Below are 19945 nucleotides of genomic sequence, written 5' to 3' on the forward strand. Positions count from 1 at the left end.
CTTCATACAATGTCAGTGAATTTCATTCCGAGCAGATAAAATCATGTAATTGTAATACAAAGTTGATTTTAAATGGTTTATTTTTTGTTGTTGATACCTTCAGTGGTTGTCGTTTGTGGATGTTGTTCATAAGCGTTTCTGGTTTCTTGTTTAAAAATAGATTAGACAGTTGGTTTTCCTGTTTGAATGATTTTACACTGGTCAGTTTACGGGCCCTTTATAGTTAGATGTTCAGTGTAAGCCAAGGCTCCCTGTTGAAGGCCGTACTTTAACCCATAATGGTTTATTTTTAAAATTGTGACTTGGATGGAGAGTTGTCTCATTGGCACTCGTACCACATCTTTTTATATCTATTAGTGGCGATTGAACACATCTATTTCATAACTGGGCAACACAAAGCTGGTGGTCCAGTCAGCAATATTTCACGAGTAGCAGCTGAGTTATCCATGGCCTTCATACTACCATATAATTTTCGCTCGGACCTCAAAGTCTTTTTCAAAGTGTTTTTTTCATTCTCAAGATATCACCATAATGGATAGATGTATAAAGACAAGGGCATCTGAAAATAAGACCAGCAGCAAACAAGGCAAGGAGCGTGGGTCTTCTCCCAACATCTTCTCAGCTAGGTTTTTAAATTAAAAGTAAACTATTAAAATCCACCTACTTTTACGGAAGAACTCTTAATGTTTAATCAGCATATTACATAGTAGCAACAAATGACGATTATATTGGTCAATAGATATCAAAGGTACCAGGATTATAATTTGCGCCAGACGCGCGTTTCGTCTACATCAGACTCATCGGTGACGCTCATATCAAAATATTTATAAAGCCAAACAATTACAAAGTTGAAGAGAATTGAGTATCCAAAATTCCAAAAAGTTGTGCCATACGGCTAAGTCTGTTGAAATTGGTTCAATGAACGATTCAATATAAATTAAACTTAAAATTCCATTATATATTTGCTCATTTTTACATCAATGGAATTTCAAATATTATGTAAATAATCTGTAATTTGCTAGAAATTCCCAATGTTTACAATGAAACAGGTTTTACTGCACGTCATCCCAAATGATATGCACTATACTCTCCATGGTTAAACCAAAGAGGTTATCAAGTCAATTTCTTGTATTACTTCTATGCACATTTAAGAATTTGTTCCAAAAATTTAGTATTAAAGATTATTTAACATGCGTAAAAATGATGGGGACAGTACACAATTGGTGGCCTTCGGCTGTTGTCCGCTCTATGGTCGGGTTGTTGTCGCTTTGACACATTCCCCATTTTCTTTTTCAATTTTAAGTCTTTAATTTATTTATTTCGTTACTTCAATGGAAATCTATTAATATTGTGTAAAGCTACTTGAATGAATTTAGTAACTATGCACCGACTTTTTTTGTTAGATTTGAAAAATTTCCAGTACATAAAGTCCGAAAAAAACCAAACCGACTGGGAATTTTCTCTCTGGCGTGATCGTCATGTATTTTTGTAAACCAATCACAATAACAATATTTACATATAATAGTTTGATTGCTGCTATACACTGGGAATGTTCTTTGAAATCATTAAAGTGCTTCAATATCAACATGATGGTTAAGACCGATTGGTTGCTTCCGTTGAGGTAGGGACAATTTTATAATTGCATTAACGCGAAACAAAATCTCATTCTGGAAACATGATATATTATATATAATAGATAAAAACCACGTTTGATTTGCAGATTTAAGTTGATACAATCAAATTATAAAAAAAATTCATCCTATTTTATGTTGTAACATTTACAATACCGATGTTAAGTTTTATTTAAATGTTAACATTGCACTTCTGGAATTATTTTTTCCAATAGTCAAGTGAGCGTGTCACTGTCACGTGACTCTAACAAGGAAGTTAAATAATATCACAAGAGAATATTGTTTATCATAAATGAAAGTAAATTTTTATGTTATGTTTGCACCCTAAATTCGAAATTGCTTTTAGACGTAGCAACCTTACGCGAGATGAGTCACTTGTCTTGTTCCTGTAGTTGGTGGCCTAGCTAACATGCATGTTGTTGACATGAAAAGGAGCTAAAATTTCAACAAAGTACTTGATTACCGAATGCTAAGTAAGTTATTTTTATTAATATTTATACAAATTTGCTTACATTTAAGTTTTGGCTTGATCATCAGATGAACGTTTGTATAAGGTCTTAAACACCGCCGAAGATACATTAATTATCGACCTGCTCAGCTAGTGCAGTAAAATAAGCACCGTTTATTTTATCAAATTAAAATATTACGCTTCTTTTTCTGTTTCACAGGTATCATGCTGTCTTTGAGATTTACAGTATTTTGCTGTGGTGGCAGATTTCAATCCAGAAGATCGGCTGTTGTAAGTGTTGTTGTATTTTCCACAGACGTTTTAGCATGATACGGATTTTGAAACAAAAATTGCTGTTAAAATATTAAATTTTCTATTTTTATACCATCTATCCATTATTACTGCGCATGTTTAACCTAGTTTTGAGTGAATTAACTTACTCTGATACACCCCCTCAGGTCACGGTTTTGTACTTTATGAGAGTTCAAAGGCAAATCTTCTCATTGATCATGTTGATAACGGAGTACATGAATTATTTCATTACGGACCATAGACGCTTGGGGAATGTAACCCCTATTTCTGAATCTGTTTGTTTGTTTGTTAATTTTTATTAAATTAACTCTCTTTAATATTCCAACCTATGTTTTAGAATGCCCCTCGATCTATTCTCATTTTCTACGTACATGTATAAGAATAAAGAATAAAGAATAAAATTGTTTATTATAGTGTCACATATTGATTGAAACAAGGCATTCACACAATATTCATATACACACAAACAACAATCAATATCCAGCCGAAAAATGACTTATGAGACACTGATAACCAAAATATATACAAAAATATACTAAAACTTGTAAATAATCTCATCAAAGTTAAATCAAATGGGACAAGTCACTTTACTTTACTTTATAAACTAATATATTTTGGATAAGAGCAAGAAAATATCAAATGCGTGAAAAAAGGTTGAAATAAAAAAAAATTCTGAGTAAAAATTGAAATATTTAGAAAAAGGAGTTACACATGTTACATATGCGCCTGTTTTACGCAAGACGTGATAATTCTAACTTGCGTATAATATCAGTGTCACCCAAATGCAGATGGATTATAATTTCCCTGAGCGGTCTATTGCTATTTCTTTCCCTTTTTTAATTAAAAATGCTCCCTACTACCTCCGTCAAACTATTAAATTTTGATAGCAGTGGTTGTCGTTTGTTTATGTGTGACATATTTGTTTTTCGTTCATTTTTTTTTATATAAATAAGGCCGTTAGTTTTCTCGTTTTGAATTGTTTTACATCATATCGGGGCCTTTTATGGCTGACTATGCGGTATGGGCTTTGCTCAGTGTTGAAGGCCATACGGTGACCTATAGTTTTTAATGTCTGTGTCATTTTGCTCTCTTGTGGACAGTTGTCTCTTTGGCAATCATACCACATCTTCTTTTTTTTATATATATTAAATAAAAGGCCAGAATAAGGATACATTTCTTTCCATTGTAGATGCGTTATCCTGCAGGCTAGAAATTACTCCGAGTCCGTTATTTGGAGAAGATGTGAATATAACAGCATATGTATCAGAAGTCACTCATAATATTGGAATTCGTTGGTCTAGAAGGGACTTTAACACTGAACGTCACAATGAAGATCAAAATTTGATGTTCTATGGGTTACCTTTTAAGAGCGAGTTTAAACATAAATTCACAGAGCTGATAGGATCACATACCTTCACTCTCACCATACACAATCTGACACATACAGATGTAAATAAGACGTACAAATTGTCGTATGGAATTGATGCTTGTGAAGTGAATCTTACTTTTGTTCATGTACCTATGAAAAATGGTAAATTAAATTGCTAACTTAAATAGGTTTATCAGATAGATGTCCACACTATTCAAAAGATAAACACATTGTATCAAATATCATTGTATGGAAACATTAAAAGGGTATGAATATATTCATATTACATTTCATGTTTATATACTAGGAAAATGGTTAAACTAGTAATATTAGTATAGTAATTATTTTAGTTCAGTAAACATGAATAAACAGTTTTAATTGATCAGTTAGTAAGGATGTTGATTTTTTATAACGTATATACAACAATTTATGACAAGTATATACTATTTACTTTCCAGACCAGTCTGCTGAAAGGAGTAGACCATTCAAAGTTACAATGATTACTGGTATCATAGCAACTACTGGAACAGTTTTATGCTCAGTTTTGGTATTGCTTGTAATCGTGAAAATCTGTAGAAGAAAAAGGCACGAAAGAAGTAGACGAAAGAGCAAGATAGATGGTAATTGAACATATTCCTACCAATTGCATTTTACTGAGTTTATATTTATGTTTGACAGTTATTTGAAATTCATAATCAACAAACACATTTTAAATTAACACTGAAAATTTGTAGTGCCTCTATTGATATTGATCTTGGGTGTCCAAACTGAAGAATGCAGACCCATTACGTTATATAGATAACGTAAATCTTGGTAAATCGTATATTTTATTTTACATACATGTAACTTGCTCAGTAAATATCGTTGTTATAGAATGATTAAAAAAAGACGTTGCACAGTGGCTATAAATAGTAGTTATTTTTATTTTTTGTGTTATCATTCATGATAATTTCAATTTTTTTTTTTATTATTTTCTTTCTCAAGATCCACTCACTGAAGATGTAGCTGTACATGAACCAATGGTAACAGAAACGTAGCATCGACTAATTTGATCGCCTTGGCCAGTTTGTAAGAAGACCACAAAGTGTTCAAGTAAAATCCTAGACACATGCACAGGATGATTTCTGGGACATACATGTGCTTCCAACGTTATATTGAACCTTTGTATATGTAAATAATCACATTAAGTAGACTTTACTTGCCTAATATATAACTTTGGTATTTCACTGATTTCGTTATGCTATTGAGCTATACAAAACTATAATATTATAAGACTATTTTAATGTTCGTACGTCTACTTTCGTACTGCTTCATGAATAATTGACTTTTAAATGGACGAGATAAAATCAAAATTTGGGGTATGATTTATGCTGGACCTATAATTGTTGACTTTTCATACATTGTAACATTGATGGAGAGTTGTCGTATTGGTCCTCATACTACATCTTCTTATTTATAATGAAATGTTGGGCATACATTTTTATATATTTGATTTTTTGAATGCATTTTAAAGGCATTTTGTTATTGATCTATTATTTATTTATTTGACCAATCAATCAATCAATCAACTTAATCAATCAATCAATTGTCTCCTTTTTTGTAATATAGCAAGTTATTTTCACATTAATGACATAAAAAATACAAATAAAAAATGTAGGTTATGAAAGGTTTTAGTATCTTTGAATAGTTCAGGGAATATTAGTTTCATTTTCAATTAAAAATTCCAAACATTTTTGAGGAACTAATTATATCTGAATTTTATTGTTTTTTATATGTTTTTATTTGTCTGAAAATACCAGACTTTGTAATTTGGTATTATACTGGAATTCAGGCGCTATTTTTAATGAACAAAATTTCCAATTTTTTTATAATAATTAGGAAATAATTAGGAAATAAGGAATATGTTTTTAGGTTTTGAATTTGGATTTATTGTAAAATTTCAAAACATGTAGCATTTAATTATACATTATTTACATAATCATAAGAAATTGATATGTTAATGTAATTTTGTTTAGCTGAACAAACGTTTTTTTCTTGAAGGTTTATATAATGTTATATATTAATATTTATTTTGAGTGTTTTTAAATGAACTAGTCAGATTTTATAATTATTACTGTCAGCTGGTTTTCCACAGCCCTCATCTCAAGCAGATTCAGCATAGACGTTGAAAATATATGCTAGATTTATATTCTTATCAGTATAATGCCCCCCTCTCAAGTAGCGGTGGCGGCATTACATTTTATCCCTTGTCCCGTACGTCCTTGTACGTCCCGAAACTGTTCTGGTAATAGAGTTTTCCTCAACCAAATGTAATAAAACTTATGCACAATGTTTATAATCATAAAACTAAAATCCGATCAAATACAAATCTGGGTAGCGTAGCATTTACCGTCCTTTGATTATAGCCCTTTATACATTATACATGTCCAATGACCACTGCCCTTTTCTCGATCTTGATATCTATATCACTAATAGAAAGCTGAATACTAAAATTTATGATAAAAGGGATAATTTTTCATTTCCTATCGTTAATTATCCGTTTTTAGATGGTGACGTTCCCTTGTCACCATCTTACGGTGTTTATATATCTCAACTTGTACGATTCGCTCTTGTATGTAACAATGTTTTAGATTTTAACGAGAGAAAATTATGTATTACTGAAAAATTATTACACCAGGGTTTTCGATATCACAAACTAGTCAAAACATTTACTAAATTTTATCATCGGTATAAAGACATCATTCGTAAATATAGCTCAACATGCAGACTTCTAATACGTTCAGGTATTTCACATCCAATTTTTTATGGTAATATTCTTTATAAAGCACAAAGGTGTCAGTATTCACCTCAGAAACTTACAAAACCTTTGAATAGACTTATTAAGAAGGGATATAATTACGATACTGTTGTCAAGTCATTAAAGATTGCATATTTTGGCGTTAATATTGAGTCACTGATAAGGTCTTTGCATCGGAACTAAACACATTATTTTTTTTAAAAACAGTTGTTGGCATGACACGGGTTATGTTCTTCTCATATATGTTATCATGGTATGCTACTAAACCCCTAACGGGAAGGATTGTGCCTGATGTTCATATGATGAAATCATAATCTTTCAGTCAGTTTAATTGAAGTCTGGAGCTGGCATGTCAGTTAACTGCTAGTAGTCTGTTGTTATTTATGTATTATTGTCATTTTGTTTATTTTCTTTGGTTACATCTTCTGACATCAGACTCGGATTTCTCTTGAACTGAATTTTAATGTGCGTATTGTTATGCGTTTACTTTACTACATTGGTTAGAGGTATAGGGGGAGGGTTGAGATCTCACAAACATGTTTAACCCCGCCGCATTTTTGCGCCTGTCCCAAGTCAGGAGCCTCTGGCCTTTGTTAGTCTTGTATTATTTTAATTTTAGTTTCTTGTGTACAATTTGGAAATTAGTATGGCGTTCATTATCACTGGACTAGTATATATTTGTTTAGGGGCCAGCTGAAGAACGCCTCCGGGTGCGGGAATTTCTCGCTACATTGAAGACCTGTTGGTGACCCTCTGCTGTTGTTTTTTATTTGGTCGGGTTGTTGTCTCTTTGACACATTCCCCATTTCCATTCTCAATTTTATGTATACGGAGGTATCATCTGTGTCCCATGTTAACATTCCGCATTTATTTGCTATTATTGGCTGTGTTTTATTTCTTTAACGTGACTTCAATTTATCTCCGAAATATATATACACACATGCTTATTATATTTCATCTTTTGATAGTTGAGTTTATGATTATGTCCGTTTTATTTAGGTAATAAATCTCAGGTATCTTGTTTCCTGGAACCAACTTAATTCCCGCTTTAAGAATATTGTAAATGTGAAAATTTTGTTGCGGTATCAATACTTTACAAAAACATATTGTAATTAATAAACGCTCAAGGGTCCTTAAAACATTGCTTAAGAGATCTGAATTTGTGTGTTATTAACTAGCAAGATGTGGGTTCGTAAAAATCAACACTGCCATTTTGCGATGTAGTTAGATTCTTGAAGGTAAGAACATTTAGTGAAAACTAAATTATAAAAAATGTCAAACAGACTTAGTTTCGCCCCATAAGATGTTATTGATACTGCCGACAGCTCAAACAATATTTTTTGTTATTTGTTTCTTTCAATTTTTCCTTTTTTATTGTTAGTTTCATGTCCAATGGATTTATGCATGCTCATAGTATAATATATAATTTTATATTGTAGTCATTTGTTTGTTTGTTTTTCTTGTGTATTTACCATATTAATAAAATGTACCAAATAAAGTATGTTTATATTAGATCATCTTCAACCATATGCATTTTAAAAGGGTATGGCATCTTTGATAGTAATTTAAAAAATGTAATCTTTTATTTATGATCTCGATTAAATTGTATTATTTTATCAGCATTTAATGGACAAATTGTCGAGTTAATGAACACAAAAATAAGCATGTGTCTTCAGTTGCTAAAATTTGCGCTTTACTGGTAAAATGGCCTTTTAAAAATTCATTCTTATAATCTTGATAACCTTTTTAATTTGCTGTTTATTTGTTTATTTTTCGTTATTTTTTTATATTTAACTATACTGTTTTTATCCTTTTTACAAATATTAACTTTTATAGCTATTAAAATCATGCAGGTAAGCAAAAAGTCAGTTTCCTCGTCAGAGTTTACCTAGTATTACCGATATATATGATATATTTTATCTAACAATTTGTTAGTTGGAGTCTATTTTTGACGATATCTGTTCTTCTTCCAAGGTATTGTTCATTTAAGAGAACGACGACAAATGCGTGTGAATTTGAATAGCTTGTATTCAGCAAAATAAATTTGTTTCTTTTTTGTCAGTTTTGACTAATAAATGATAATGTATCTTACGTGTATATACATTTATAAAATGTAATCCATTTTTTTCCATAGAGTAAAATCATTCGTTTGGTATGTTTTCCTATGCATTACTGTAAGTTGTAATGAGAAGCAGACGACAGACGAACGAACGGACGAACGAGTGGACGGACGAACGGGTGCACAGAACAAACAAACATAATGCCTCTCTACTATCGTAGGTGTGGCACAACAATTGAAATGCTTAGCGATTGTTGTCAGCCAATCAAAGTACGATTTATTCTGTAGCAAACATGTTAGTAATGTTAGTAATATAAATATTTTTTAATGAAAACAGTATTGTCATTTCATCGTAAGCTCCATATGTTATATTTGTATTAACTCTTTATTGTCCATCTTATGGATAACCGTCTACTCCACTACAATGTTCCAAACAGTCGCATGCAAACTTTTGCCACACACATCTGGAATCACCTACAGGTTCACATATACCTATTGAAAACAACAATAATACATATGTGAATAATGAAATGTTCATTTGGTACCTATTTGCACCACTGTGTCAATGCCACTGCTGGTGGACATGTCGTGCCCGAGGGTATCACCAGCTCAGTAGTCAGCACTTAGGTATTGACATACATATCAATTATATGGTAATTTTTATAAACTTCCTCTGAAATTTTTGAATTTTTTGGAATTCTAAGGCTTTTCTATCTCAGGCATAGATTACCTTAGCTGTATTTGGCAAAACTTTTACTTTAGGAATTTTGGTTCTCAATGCTCTTCAACTTCGTACTTTATTTGGCCTTTTAAACTTTTTTGGATTCGAGCGTCCCTGATGAGTCTTTTGTAGACGAAACGCGCGTATGGCGTATATACTAAATTTAGTCATGGTATCTATGATGAGTTTATTTACAAAACTTAGAATTTTTCGAAAAACTAAGGATTTTCTTATCCCAGGAATAGATTACTTTAGCCGTATTTGGCATAACTTTTTTGAATTTGGGACCTCAATGCTTTTCAATTTTTTACGTGTTTGGCTTTTCGACTATTTTGATCTGAGCGTCACTGATGAGTCTTATGTAGACGAAACGCGCGTCTGGCATATTAAATTATAATCCTGGTACCTTTGATAACTATCATTTTGCAGATGTATCCTTATACAATATACCTCCGATTAAGCATTAAATCATTGCGGCAAGTTGATTTTGTATTATTTTATTTTTACTTTGCATACAACAGGGGTATACAAAACAATTTTGTCAGCAGTGACTAGCCATGAAACTAATAAAATGAAATTAATCAATCATAGCTGCAAAAACATACAACACATCTGTGCCATACATTAGTTTTAGAATATAATAAACCATTAAAATACAAGTAGATAGGTATTGTAAAGAAGAATGACAACTTGAAAAGAGACAGTATGTTTGATAATGAGATCAATTTTGCCAAGAAACAAGACACAATTTCCGTGTGATAAAATATATTTGAGTAAGATATGTAAGACCATATTCAAACAAACAAATACATATATATATTTTAATAGACCTTTGAAATGATGTGCATCACGCCCTGTTTATTTTTGTAATTACATTTGTCATGTTCAACTAAATCTGATTTTTGTGTGTGTCTGAAATGTATAAAAGAAGAAAACAATACCTGGATGACCAATGGCATGGCCTGCTGGTGTTTGTCCAGGTTGCCAAGTACAATTAGGATCCCCGAGTTCTTCACCATTTGACTTTCCATCTTTATCGGAATCCATTTTGCAAAGCGCTTCATTCCATACATGTCCATTCGCTCTAAACCCCTACGGTAAAATACGTTTATGATGTAGGATCCTGCCTATTTCTTCAATAAAAGCTGTTCTCAAACACTTTTATGTAGCGCCTTATATTCTACGGACACTTAATTGGTGGAACTTTATATCATCGGGTCCATATGGTTATTCTGATTATGTCACTTGATAATAAGTTACTTGTAAATGGGATAATTTGATTTTGCTTTACAGAAGAATCTATAATTGACAATTCATTTCTGGAAGGTTAAAACTAACTAAAAGTTATCAAAATCGTAACACAATATTTGACACTTTATGTAAAGTGTCTGAATTAAATATATCTTCTTTGGTAAAGTTTAAGTACAGTTTTATTACTTAGCAAATTGTAAATCAGTACAGCTTTAAAGTTGAAGAGGGAGATATAACACCAAAGACAAGCAAAGGTCCACAAATACGACGCAAGAAACCAAGTAATAACACCTAAGGGTGAACTAATGATCATCAGTTTCTGCATTTTATTGAAATTCCTTCGTGTAATGCCTGTCAAAATGCAAAATGCAAAATGTTTCACAAATGATATCGGATATATTCCTTACGTCGTAACTACAATCCCCTTCCCTTCCATGAATGTGACCTACCGAATTAGACTATTTACCGGATTTGTTATCACATAAGCAACACGACGGGTGGCACATGTAGAGCAGGATCTGCTTACCCTTCCGGAGCACCTGAGATCACCCCTAGCTTTTGGTAGGGTTCGTGTTGTTTATTCTTTATTTTTCTATGTTATGTCATGTGTACTATTGTTAGTCTGTTTGTCTTTTTTTATTTTTAGCCATGGCGTAGTCACTTTTCGCCATGGCGTAGTCAGTTTATTTTACTGTCCCTTTGGTATCCTTCTTCCCTCTTTTATAATTCATCGATACCTGATTATAAGAAAACATACAAAAGCTAATTTGACGGCATCAGTAGTATAACGCTTTTGTAAAGCTATAATTTTAAATCGATTGAAATAAATCCGGGTTACACATTAAAACCGAGGGTAACATCAATTATAAGAGAAAACAATGGAACAACAGAAACACAGATCATGAAATTCAACAAAAGCAAACACAACTATACATAAAAAAAGCGGACTATAATTTTTGATATTAACTGCCATATTCCTGACTTGGTACAGTACATTTTAAGAAAAAAATAGTGGCTTGAACTTAGTTTTGTGGGTAGCTTAACCCTTCGCTTATATAGCAATGTTAAAAAGCTCGATAAAATGACAACATTACACGACAAGGTGCAAACAAGCACAAGAACACTCAGCACAGAGAAAGCATACATAAATATTGAGCACAGTTTATAGCTTGCAATATATATTTGTATACAAACCATAAAAGTAAAATACAGGAAAAAAATAACGTTAAAGCATTACAATAACTAAACAGATAAACATATTTTTACCAAGTAGTGTTTTTGGGTTACTTTGATACGTGTTTTTATCTTTTTACAGAAAAAGAGTAGAGATGTATGTAATGCTTGTTTAGTTGTGAATGGTTATCACTTTGATAATTAATAATTTTAAGCTTTAAAATGTTTAGTTCTTAGAGATTCAACAAATTGTTTTATGACGAAAGTATAGTATGATTTGAAGAAGACACTTACATTACTTCTTTTAGGAATACAATATAAAAAAGAAGATGTGGTATGATTGCCAATGAGACAACTATCCACAAAAGACCAAAATGACACAGACATTAACAACTATAGGTCACCGTACGACCTTCAACAATGAGCAAAGTCCATACCGCATAATAAGCTATAATAGGCCCCGATAAGACAATGTAAAACAATTCAAACGAGAAAACTAACGGCCTTATTTATGTAAAAAAATGAACGAAAAACAAATATGTAACACATAAACAAACGACAACCACTGAATTACAGGCTCCTGACTTGGGACAGGCACCTACATAAATTATGTGGCGGGGTTAAACATGTTAGCGGAATCCCAACCTGGGACAGTGGTATAACAGTACATGTATAACATAAGAACGAACTATAAAAATCAGTTGAAAAAGGCTTAACTCATCAGATGGACAAAAAATACAAGTGGAAGTGGTCACTTTCATAACGTATTGTAAATGATACTTACATTGCCAAAGATATTTTTTAACTGTGTATGTTGAAATGGATTGAGATGTCCTACTGCATTCCAATATTGCGATGTTCCACACGAGTTGGGTACGGAGTGACCGTTTGGTATCCTGTCTCGGTATGTGCTGTGAGCAGATATTACATCGGCAATAGTGAGGATAATTATTATTTTATTCATCATCCTATTCACGTCTTATGCTCTAAGCAAAATATGATGATCTATTTTAATAAAAAAAAACAATAAATTATCAAAACTTGCAGACGATACCAAAGCCAGACAATAGATACTTGTGAATTAGGATAACCTTTGAAAAAAAACGAGTGTTTCATTTTTATCAGTTTAAAAACTATCAACTTCAAAGTAAGGCATATCAGTACAAATAAAAACAATTTGGAATTGTGGTCCACCAGACATTCTACGACTCAAAATGTATTTGATGGACTATACTGCTTTTTAATATTGTATTTGTTATTTACAATCTCATCAAAGATACAAGGCATAAAAGTCGGTTTGCAAGACTCCAATTTTGTCTACGGAAGGCTCATCAGTAGTTGTCGAATAAAAATTTTGGATGGCCCAAATCAAAAATGAGGGAAGAGAGCATTGAAAAAAAAAAAACAACAATAAATGAACTTATACACAAGGTTAACAAACTAGCAAGGAAGGATAATCTTAGAATACCCATTAACTCTCCCCCCCCAAAAAAAAAACCCCAAACATTTTCTGTAAAACCAGTACAAAAGCACTATTTTAGGAGTAGTGATACCAACAGTGGTATCGAAGAAGTGGTAGTGAGCAATAACACGATATCAAATTGTATTTCAAAGCATTATATATACGTTCTAATACGTTTCGACTCGTCAGGGTACTCAAAATCAAATATGCCTCCTTTAAGTACTGTCGGGTTTGTAATCAGTGCAAAATGCTTTTTTTTCTAGGCGCCTGATATGCCTTAATGTTTGGTTAGCTATTATATTACAAATTATGTCATATGTCACTTGGTTTTAAATTCTAATTCGTAGTTTGGATTTTTTGACTTCCAATAAGAAAATGGAAGGATAACCTTGATTTATAATATTTTGATTTTTGAGAGGCCCCGAAAGTGGCTTTATCATAACTTCTAAGATATGACAATTAACCCCCCAAAAAGATATTTTTCTACGAAGTGCATTTTAAGAAGCTTGTGATATGTGTAAAATATCAATTTGGGTAAAATTCTGCTCATATGAATTATGCAAGTAATAAGCTCAAAAAAGCTTTTAAGTAAAGAGTCCAACTTCTGGAAAACAAATGAACAATCAGTTAAAGTAAATGGTGCTTAACTTGCAGGTGGCTGTCAGTCGTGGGAATGTAGCATGTAACAAGTATTATACTATTTATGTGTATATAATTAAATAAATACTAAGTGATATAGAAAGGTATATCTGTGTTACAACTATAACTAGAGTATATGAATATTAATGACCCTTGTAAATAACCTTGTAGATCTTAAATTATGTTGACGAACTCTACTGTTTTTAAAACAAATCTTTACAGATTTGTTTTTTACCATTTTAGATTTTAAGTACATATAAACTAAATATGAAACCACACAAGTGCATAAATTTACCCATTACTAATACGGAATAGTTATTTGATGAGGGACTTTCCGTTTTGAATTTTCCTCTGAGTTCAGTGTTTTTGTGATTTTCCATTTTTTCATGCTTTTGTTGAGATGAGCGAAGCCGGAAAATGATTTCGTTTTGCTTACAGAATGTTTTACAAACAACTCTCAAGTTAGTATTTTATCCATTTTAAAATTTATAGTGTAAATACAAGTTCCTGTTGTTTTTACTAATTTTCAATTTTGCACTATGTTAACTCTATTACTATTATTATTAAAATTTTTACTAGTACATACAATTTTTAAATGTGGTGACCTTGTAAATAGGGTGGAATTCCGGAAGAAGAAGAAGAAGCAGAATAGTAGAAGAAGAAAAAGAAAAGGAAGAAGTGGAAGAAGAAGAAGAAGAAGAAGAAGAAAAAGAAGAAGAAGAAGAAGAAGAAGAAGAAGAAGAAGAAGAAGAAGAAGAAGAAGAAGAAGAAGAACCCTGTGTTTCCCATGTTTAATGGAAAAGCAGACGGTTAAGGAAAAAGGAAGAAGAAGAAGAAGAAAAGAAGAAAAAGAAGAAGAAGAAGAAAAAGAAAAAGAAAAACCCTGTTTTTGCCATGTTTAATGGAAAAGCAGACGGTTAAGGGAAAAGCTTACAAAAATTTAAAACGAAAATAAGTTCATATTGTATTTCACTCTACAATATAAGAACTACAAAGTACTTAAACAAAAGCGAAACACATTATAATGTCCGAAACAAGGGGTGTATGCATTAACTGAAAACAAACCCAAATTATCGTATCCTTTGATAAGTTTGTCTTGTGCTTACATTAATGACGATTTCAGCAGAAATCACTTGAACATGTTTCAAAGGTGCACAAATTAAAATGGTGCTTACATTTTCATCACATTTCAAAACATACTTAAGACAATCTCTATCAATAAGACTAAATTTTCGTCAATTTGTACCCAACATGTAGTCGAATAACAAAATTTAATATTTGAATGCTTTATTCCCCTGGAACTTTTTTTTCAAATTGCATGATAGTTATATGGACTGATACGTTGTTGCAATAAACAAAATCTTGTTGGTTCTATGAACATGTTCACATTTAGTTAATATCAATGCTTTACTGTTTCGTCTCTTTATTATGACCAAAAAAAAACATGAAACGGAACCTAGTATAAAATTAGACATAGATATAGGAAGATGTGGTGTGAGTGCCAATGAGACAACTCTCCATACAAATATATATGTACATTTGTTTTAGTATGTTGTTGGAGCATGACAATTTTCTTCATTATCTACAATTATATATGTTCCTTAAAGCATATAACTTGAAATATTTGATGACAAAAAAAGATTTACCTTACGTAAGAAGTGCAAATTTCGAAATGAGAGAGTTAAACGAAAGCACAATGATAATAAATCTTGTCCTAAAACTTAACATATGATTGTAATACGTTAAGATAACATCTTATCTCATAATTAATGCGCCTTAACATATACCTATATGTTTAGATTTCAAAGACAATACACACAAAACGCAGATCATGTAAGCGTTGCCCTTTTTATTATAAAAATCAAGATGTTTTTTTTTCATCTTTTTTTTTTATACAGAAAGTCTGTCTGGTTCTTACATGATCTCAGAATACATTCTACATGAAATTGCTGTTTTATCAAAATGAATAATAAACATTATATATGTGCCTGTTCCAAGTCAGGCACTTGTCATTGAGTTGTTGTCGTTTGTTTATGTCCTTACCTTAAAAAATACCATAAACTGTTACAGGAGTGAATGAAGTCTTTGATGCGTATGGTAGTTGTAGCAACAAATGCTCAGGATATTCTATCTTATCCACCACGTGAAGTATTTCAAGTTAAGCGCCATCTTCGCATTAAGAGGCTGACACTAGAATCATGGAGCATGTGTCTGATGCAGTGAAACACAAACGAACTCAAACGAGTCATTATTCGAACAGTTGTTACTGATGATGCTGTCGTTACTATTTCGCTATTCTGTGACTATGGGGTAGACGAACTATGGATTGTTCTGGAAGGGCAAAACGCTTTGAATAAATATCTATCAATGACCTTTCAAATGCACTAAGCAATGAGTGATCACGCACACTTATTGTGATCCATGACTTTACCGGTTGTGATACGGTTCTATGTTCACGTGAAAAGGAAAACGACTGCATGGGAGACATTGATGGCATTTGAAGATGTGACTTTAACATAGGAATGATGATTGATCAGTCTAAATCACCGGGGTTTAACTGTTAGATTGAACAAACTTATTAGATGGGGTTAATATGGTTAATATGCAAGAAATAACTTTTTGCGCAAAAGGGAAGGCTAATTGATGCTATTCCTTTAACTTGGTCTAGTCTTTTCCAGCATTTTAAACGTGCACTATATCAAGGCAGGTGCTAAGGGGGACGAGCTTGGAAATGGATCTTATGCAATAGATGGTGAAGGGACAAAGAGGATCACTTTTAAAAAACTCTTTCTGATGCCTCATCATTTTGTTAGAAGCTTATACATTGTGGATGAAAGAAAAGGATGCCGTGGTCGTTGTTAATGTGGAAAATCGGGTCTCCCGTGCACTGCTTGGTAAACATGTGGTGGTGACTGTGAATAAACATGTATTTTTGTCCAAATAGTAGTAATTTAAAAAAATGTTTTAGTACTTTTTCAAGTGATTTTATTTTGTTTTAATCAATGTATCCAAAACTCTACATCGAAGATATGGATTGGGGACTCATCTTTGATAATTTTTAACCGAAAGTGTCAACTTTGTATTTACACATTTACAACAGAATAGAATTAGTGGTTTTGAGAATAACTTAAAGACAAAAGTTTAAGGACCAGCACAAAAAAAAAACCCCAACATTTTCTTTACATTTTGAAAAAAAGTTGAATTCTAAAGTAAAAATTGGATATTTTTATGTCCACCATTTTGGATATTACAGGAAGTAAGGGTTTTAAAGACATATGTCTTATACATGGTATCCACAAGAAGCACAAAAAAAAAAGGTTCCTGCACAATGTAATGATAGTAGCAATACGTTTGAACACATTTCAAATACCCTCCCTAAAAAATAAGTATATTTTAGTACAATGTCCGCCATGTGGATTTTACCGGAAGAAGGGTTTTTGAAGACATATAATCTATATAATATATCCAAAAGTAGTACATAACAAAGGTTTGTACCAAAAATGTTGATAGTAGCATGATAATAACACCTTTTCACATACTAGCCATCGATATTGGGCTGATTTAAGTATGATGTCCGCCATCTTGGATTTTACCGGAAGTGAGATTTTTTTTCCAAATGCCTCCCTATCTGAAATAAAAGAGTTATAGTCTATGCCAAATTTCATACTTGTAGCAGGATGTGCACAATTTTTCACAAAGCCGCCGTACTACAAGGGCAATTAGTCAATATTCTTATAGCTGTTCTGAATATTTTTCTAAAAATTCATACAGTTTATATTTCCAATTTGAAATGGCATAGTATTTATCTAAAATTATAATTTAATTTCGGACATAATAAAACGATTCAACCTTGCAACCTGACCATGCACTTTATGTAATTGAACAGATGAAGCAGATATTGCTATTCAAGTTTATAATACCCGTTTGTCAATTTTTTGTTTACAGATGTAACGCAAGTTTTATATTTAATTTAGATTATTATTAATGACGTTTAATTTTCCGAGTTGAACCAATTATCTGTAAGGGGACAAACTATTACAATACTACCAGATGCTCGTGTTTGAATATTGTGTTGGTGGCCCGATATCTGATAGGTTTCATCCCGTGTGCGAAATTGAGTATTGAATAACAATATTTGAGATATCCAACTCTCACGAGGTATTGCAACTATTCATCATATGGTTAACAGTCTTTCTGCGTCAAACGATAACATAATGCATTTTAAAAATCATTGAATGCTGCAGTATGTAATCAAATTTGACAAAAAAAGATATTTTCATATAAAAATGTGAGTCTTTTGTGTATAGTTGGAGAAATCACATTTATATTGCCATGGAAAAAATGTACATCTTTTTTACACTTGTAGGTCACCTTAGACATAATCAATAGCCAATGTACATGTCACAGTATCGTTTCATGATACATTTTTTTTCCATCACGCTCTGTGTAGTTTGATCCTAGAAATATCTCTTCATATGAGAGAAATATGTTACAGGCCACAACCACACAATTATGTTTGTTAAATTTATTTATAAAAAGCTTTATCTATTGTATAGATATGAGACAATATCTGAAAAGTATAATTTCCATGTCCCGCACTTCACCAGCATTTATTTGTTTATTCAACCATCTTTTTTTAAAATTTTAAGTTTCAGTATAAACTAAATTTTATAATGCACCAACTCCTGCCAATTAACACTCATACTTATGTTTCTTCTTTTTTATAGTTCTGTGACGAAAAAGGTTTAAGTATGGGGACTTACACTAAAGTGTATATTCTTGTGTTTGTCCTTAGTTGTTTGGTGTCTACGTTTCACATGTCCAAGGACGACAAATGCCAAGTATACTCTTTAACAGGGTTACCCTAAAAATCTCTGGTAGCGTGATTAAGGGAATCATGGTCACATAAATAGATAAATGGATCCTGGTGTAGCCTGAACAAAGTCTTGCAATTTAACATAAACACAAAAGTCGACTAAAAGTTCAATACTGTATTATTCAAAATCCAAAGTACATGTAACGGTAATACAAGTTTACAACATCTTAACTGCTGACTCAACAATACGGTGACATAATCCTAAATACGTACACTCCTCTCGTACACAAATCGTATTTCCTTCTATATCATATATCGTCTATCTTCTCACTATCTATTTCTCTCTTTCATACTACTCTAGTATTCTGATTACAATATGGTTAAATGACTCTGAACAAAGAAATCTTCTACAGCAGCTATACTACAGGAGCCCAGAGCCCAGGGCTATTAGGACTAGGATAGGAGTAAGAGGGCATTTCATCTGAATCATAGGGCGTATCGCTTTCATCCATTATGGTGCGAGCCTCCCCAGTTCTTCGTCTCTATTCGGACCATGTTTGTGGAGCGTTGTCTGTTTCCTGACCATTAAGAACGAAATTCCATATTAATTTTAAAACAATTGTTCAAATTAATAGTCTTATTATCACCAAAAGCCAAATCATCACGTATTCCTGAGATTTTCTGTACAACCCGCGGGTTGTAAGGGAAATAAATCCATGCTGATGCGACGAGGCCGCTACTGAGTGTAAGCAAAATAACCCATACTTGCCAAAATTTCTTCCAACCATTTTCTCCTTTCTTTTCCGTATTGCTCATCTTCTGGATAACTCTATAATGATTTTTTCTTGGGTAACAGTGCCTGATGTTCCGGCGATACCGGACCTCTGGCATAGTCTCCGTATGAATATCATTAAGAAGACGTCCAGTGGCAGGCGAACTACCTAACCCAGAATCTGCTGGGGAAATTACTTGATTTCTAAAGCAATACTGCCTTACCTTAGAGAGCGTTGGAGCCTGAGTTGATGTTCGTGTTGTTCTTCTTGGTGTTTCCATTGTATAATCTCTAGCAAGTTCGTTGAAGTCATACACAGTAAATCCCACCGCTGCCACCAATGTGACGAAAAATGTTTAAGTATGGGGACTTACACTAAAGTGTATATTCTTGTGTTTGTGCTTTGTTGTTTGGTGTCTACGTTTCACACGTCCACGGACGACAAATGCCAAGTATTCTCTTTAACAGGGTTACCCTAAAAATCTCTGGTAGCGT

General features: G+C 32.4%; 2 protein-coding genes across 3 annotated transcripts; one reads left to right on the forward strand and one right to left on the reverse strand.

The window, feature by feature from the left end:
- Positions 1–1524: 1524 nt before the first annotated feature.
- LOC139518760 (uncharacterized) lies at positions 1525–8648 on the forward strand. 2 transcript variants are annotated; one of them, XM_071310313.1, is made up of 5 exons: positions 1525–1621; positions 2300–2370; positions 3581–3922; positions 4219–4380; positions 4745–8648. In XM_071310313.1, the coding sequence occupies exons 1-5, from the start codon at positions 1587–1589 to the stop codon at positions 4795–4797; spliced, it is 663 nt and encodes a 220-aa protein (XP_071166414.1). In that variant the 5' UTR covers positions 1525–1586; the 3' UTR covers positions 4798–8648. The 2 variants fall into 2 exon arrangements, 1 of the variants encoding a protein (XP_071166414.1); XR_011663448.1 differs by lacking the exon at positions 1525–1621 and adding an exon at positions 1812–2104.
- A 277-nt stretch (positions 8649–8925) lies between these two features.
- On the reverse strand, positions 8926–15593 carry LOC139518761 (temptin-like). The gene is made up of 4 exons (XM_071310314.1): positions 15509–15593; positions 12546–12766; positions 10279–10429; positions 8926–9108 (listed from the first exon to the last, which is right to left on the reverse strand). The coding sequence occupies exons 2-4, from the start codon at positions 12726–12728 to the stop codon at positions 9014–9016; spliced, it is 429 nt and encodes a 142-aa protein (XP_071166415.1). The 5' UTR covers positions 12729–12766; positions 15509–15593; the 3' UTR covers positions 8926–9013.
- Between the last annotated feature and the right edge of the window lie 4352 nt (positions 15594–19945).

This window comes from Mytilus edulis, chromosome 4, assembly GCF_963676685.1.
Source record: "Mytilus edulis chromosome 4, xbMytEdul2.2, whole genome shotgun sequence".
Taxonomy (NCBI): domain Eukaryota; kingdom Metazoa; phylum Mollusca; class Bivalvia; order Mytilida; family Mytilidae; genus Mytilus; species Mytilus edulis.

What these genes read in the sequence shown, in the direction of transcription:
- LOC139518761 (XM_071310314.1), bottom strand. Translation starts at nt 12,728, where the DNA reads ATGATGAATAAAATAATAATTATCCTCACTATTGCCGATGTAATATCT. An exon ending in TAAAAAATATCTTTGGCAAT is followed by an intron (nt 10,430 to 12,545) that starts GTAAGTATCATT and finishes ATTTTACCGTAG; the next exon opens with GGGTTTAGAGCGAATGGACA. An exon ending in CCATGCCATTGGTCATCCAG is followed by an intron (nt 9,109 to 10,278) that starts GTATTGTTTTCT and finishes TGTTTTCAATAG; the next exon opens with GTATATGTGAACCTGTAGGT.
- LOC139518760 (XM_071310313.1), top strand. Translation starts at nt 1,587, where the DNA reads ATGATGGTTAAGACCGATTGGTTGCTTCCGTTGAG. An exon ending in TCATGTACCTATGAAAAATG is followed by an intron (nt 3,923 to 4,218) that starts GTAAATTAAATT and finishes TTTACTTTCCAG; the next exon opens with ACCAGTCTGCTGAAAGGAGT. An exon ending in ACGAAAGAGCAAGATAGATG is followed by an intron (nt 4,381 to 4,744) that starts GTAATTGAACAT and finishes TTCTTTCTCAAG; the next exon opens with ATCCACTCACTGAAGATGTA.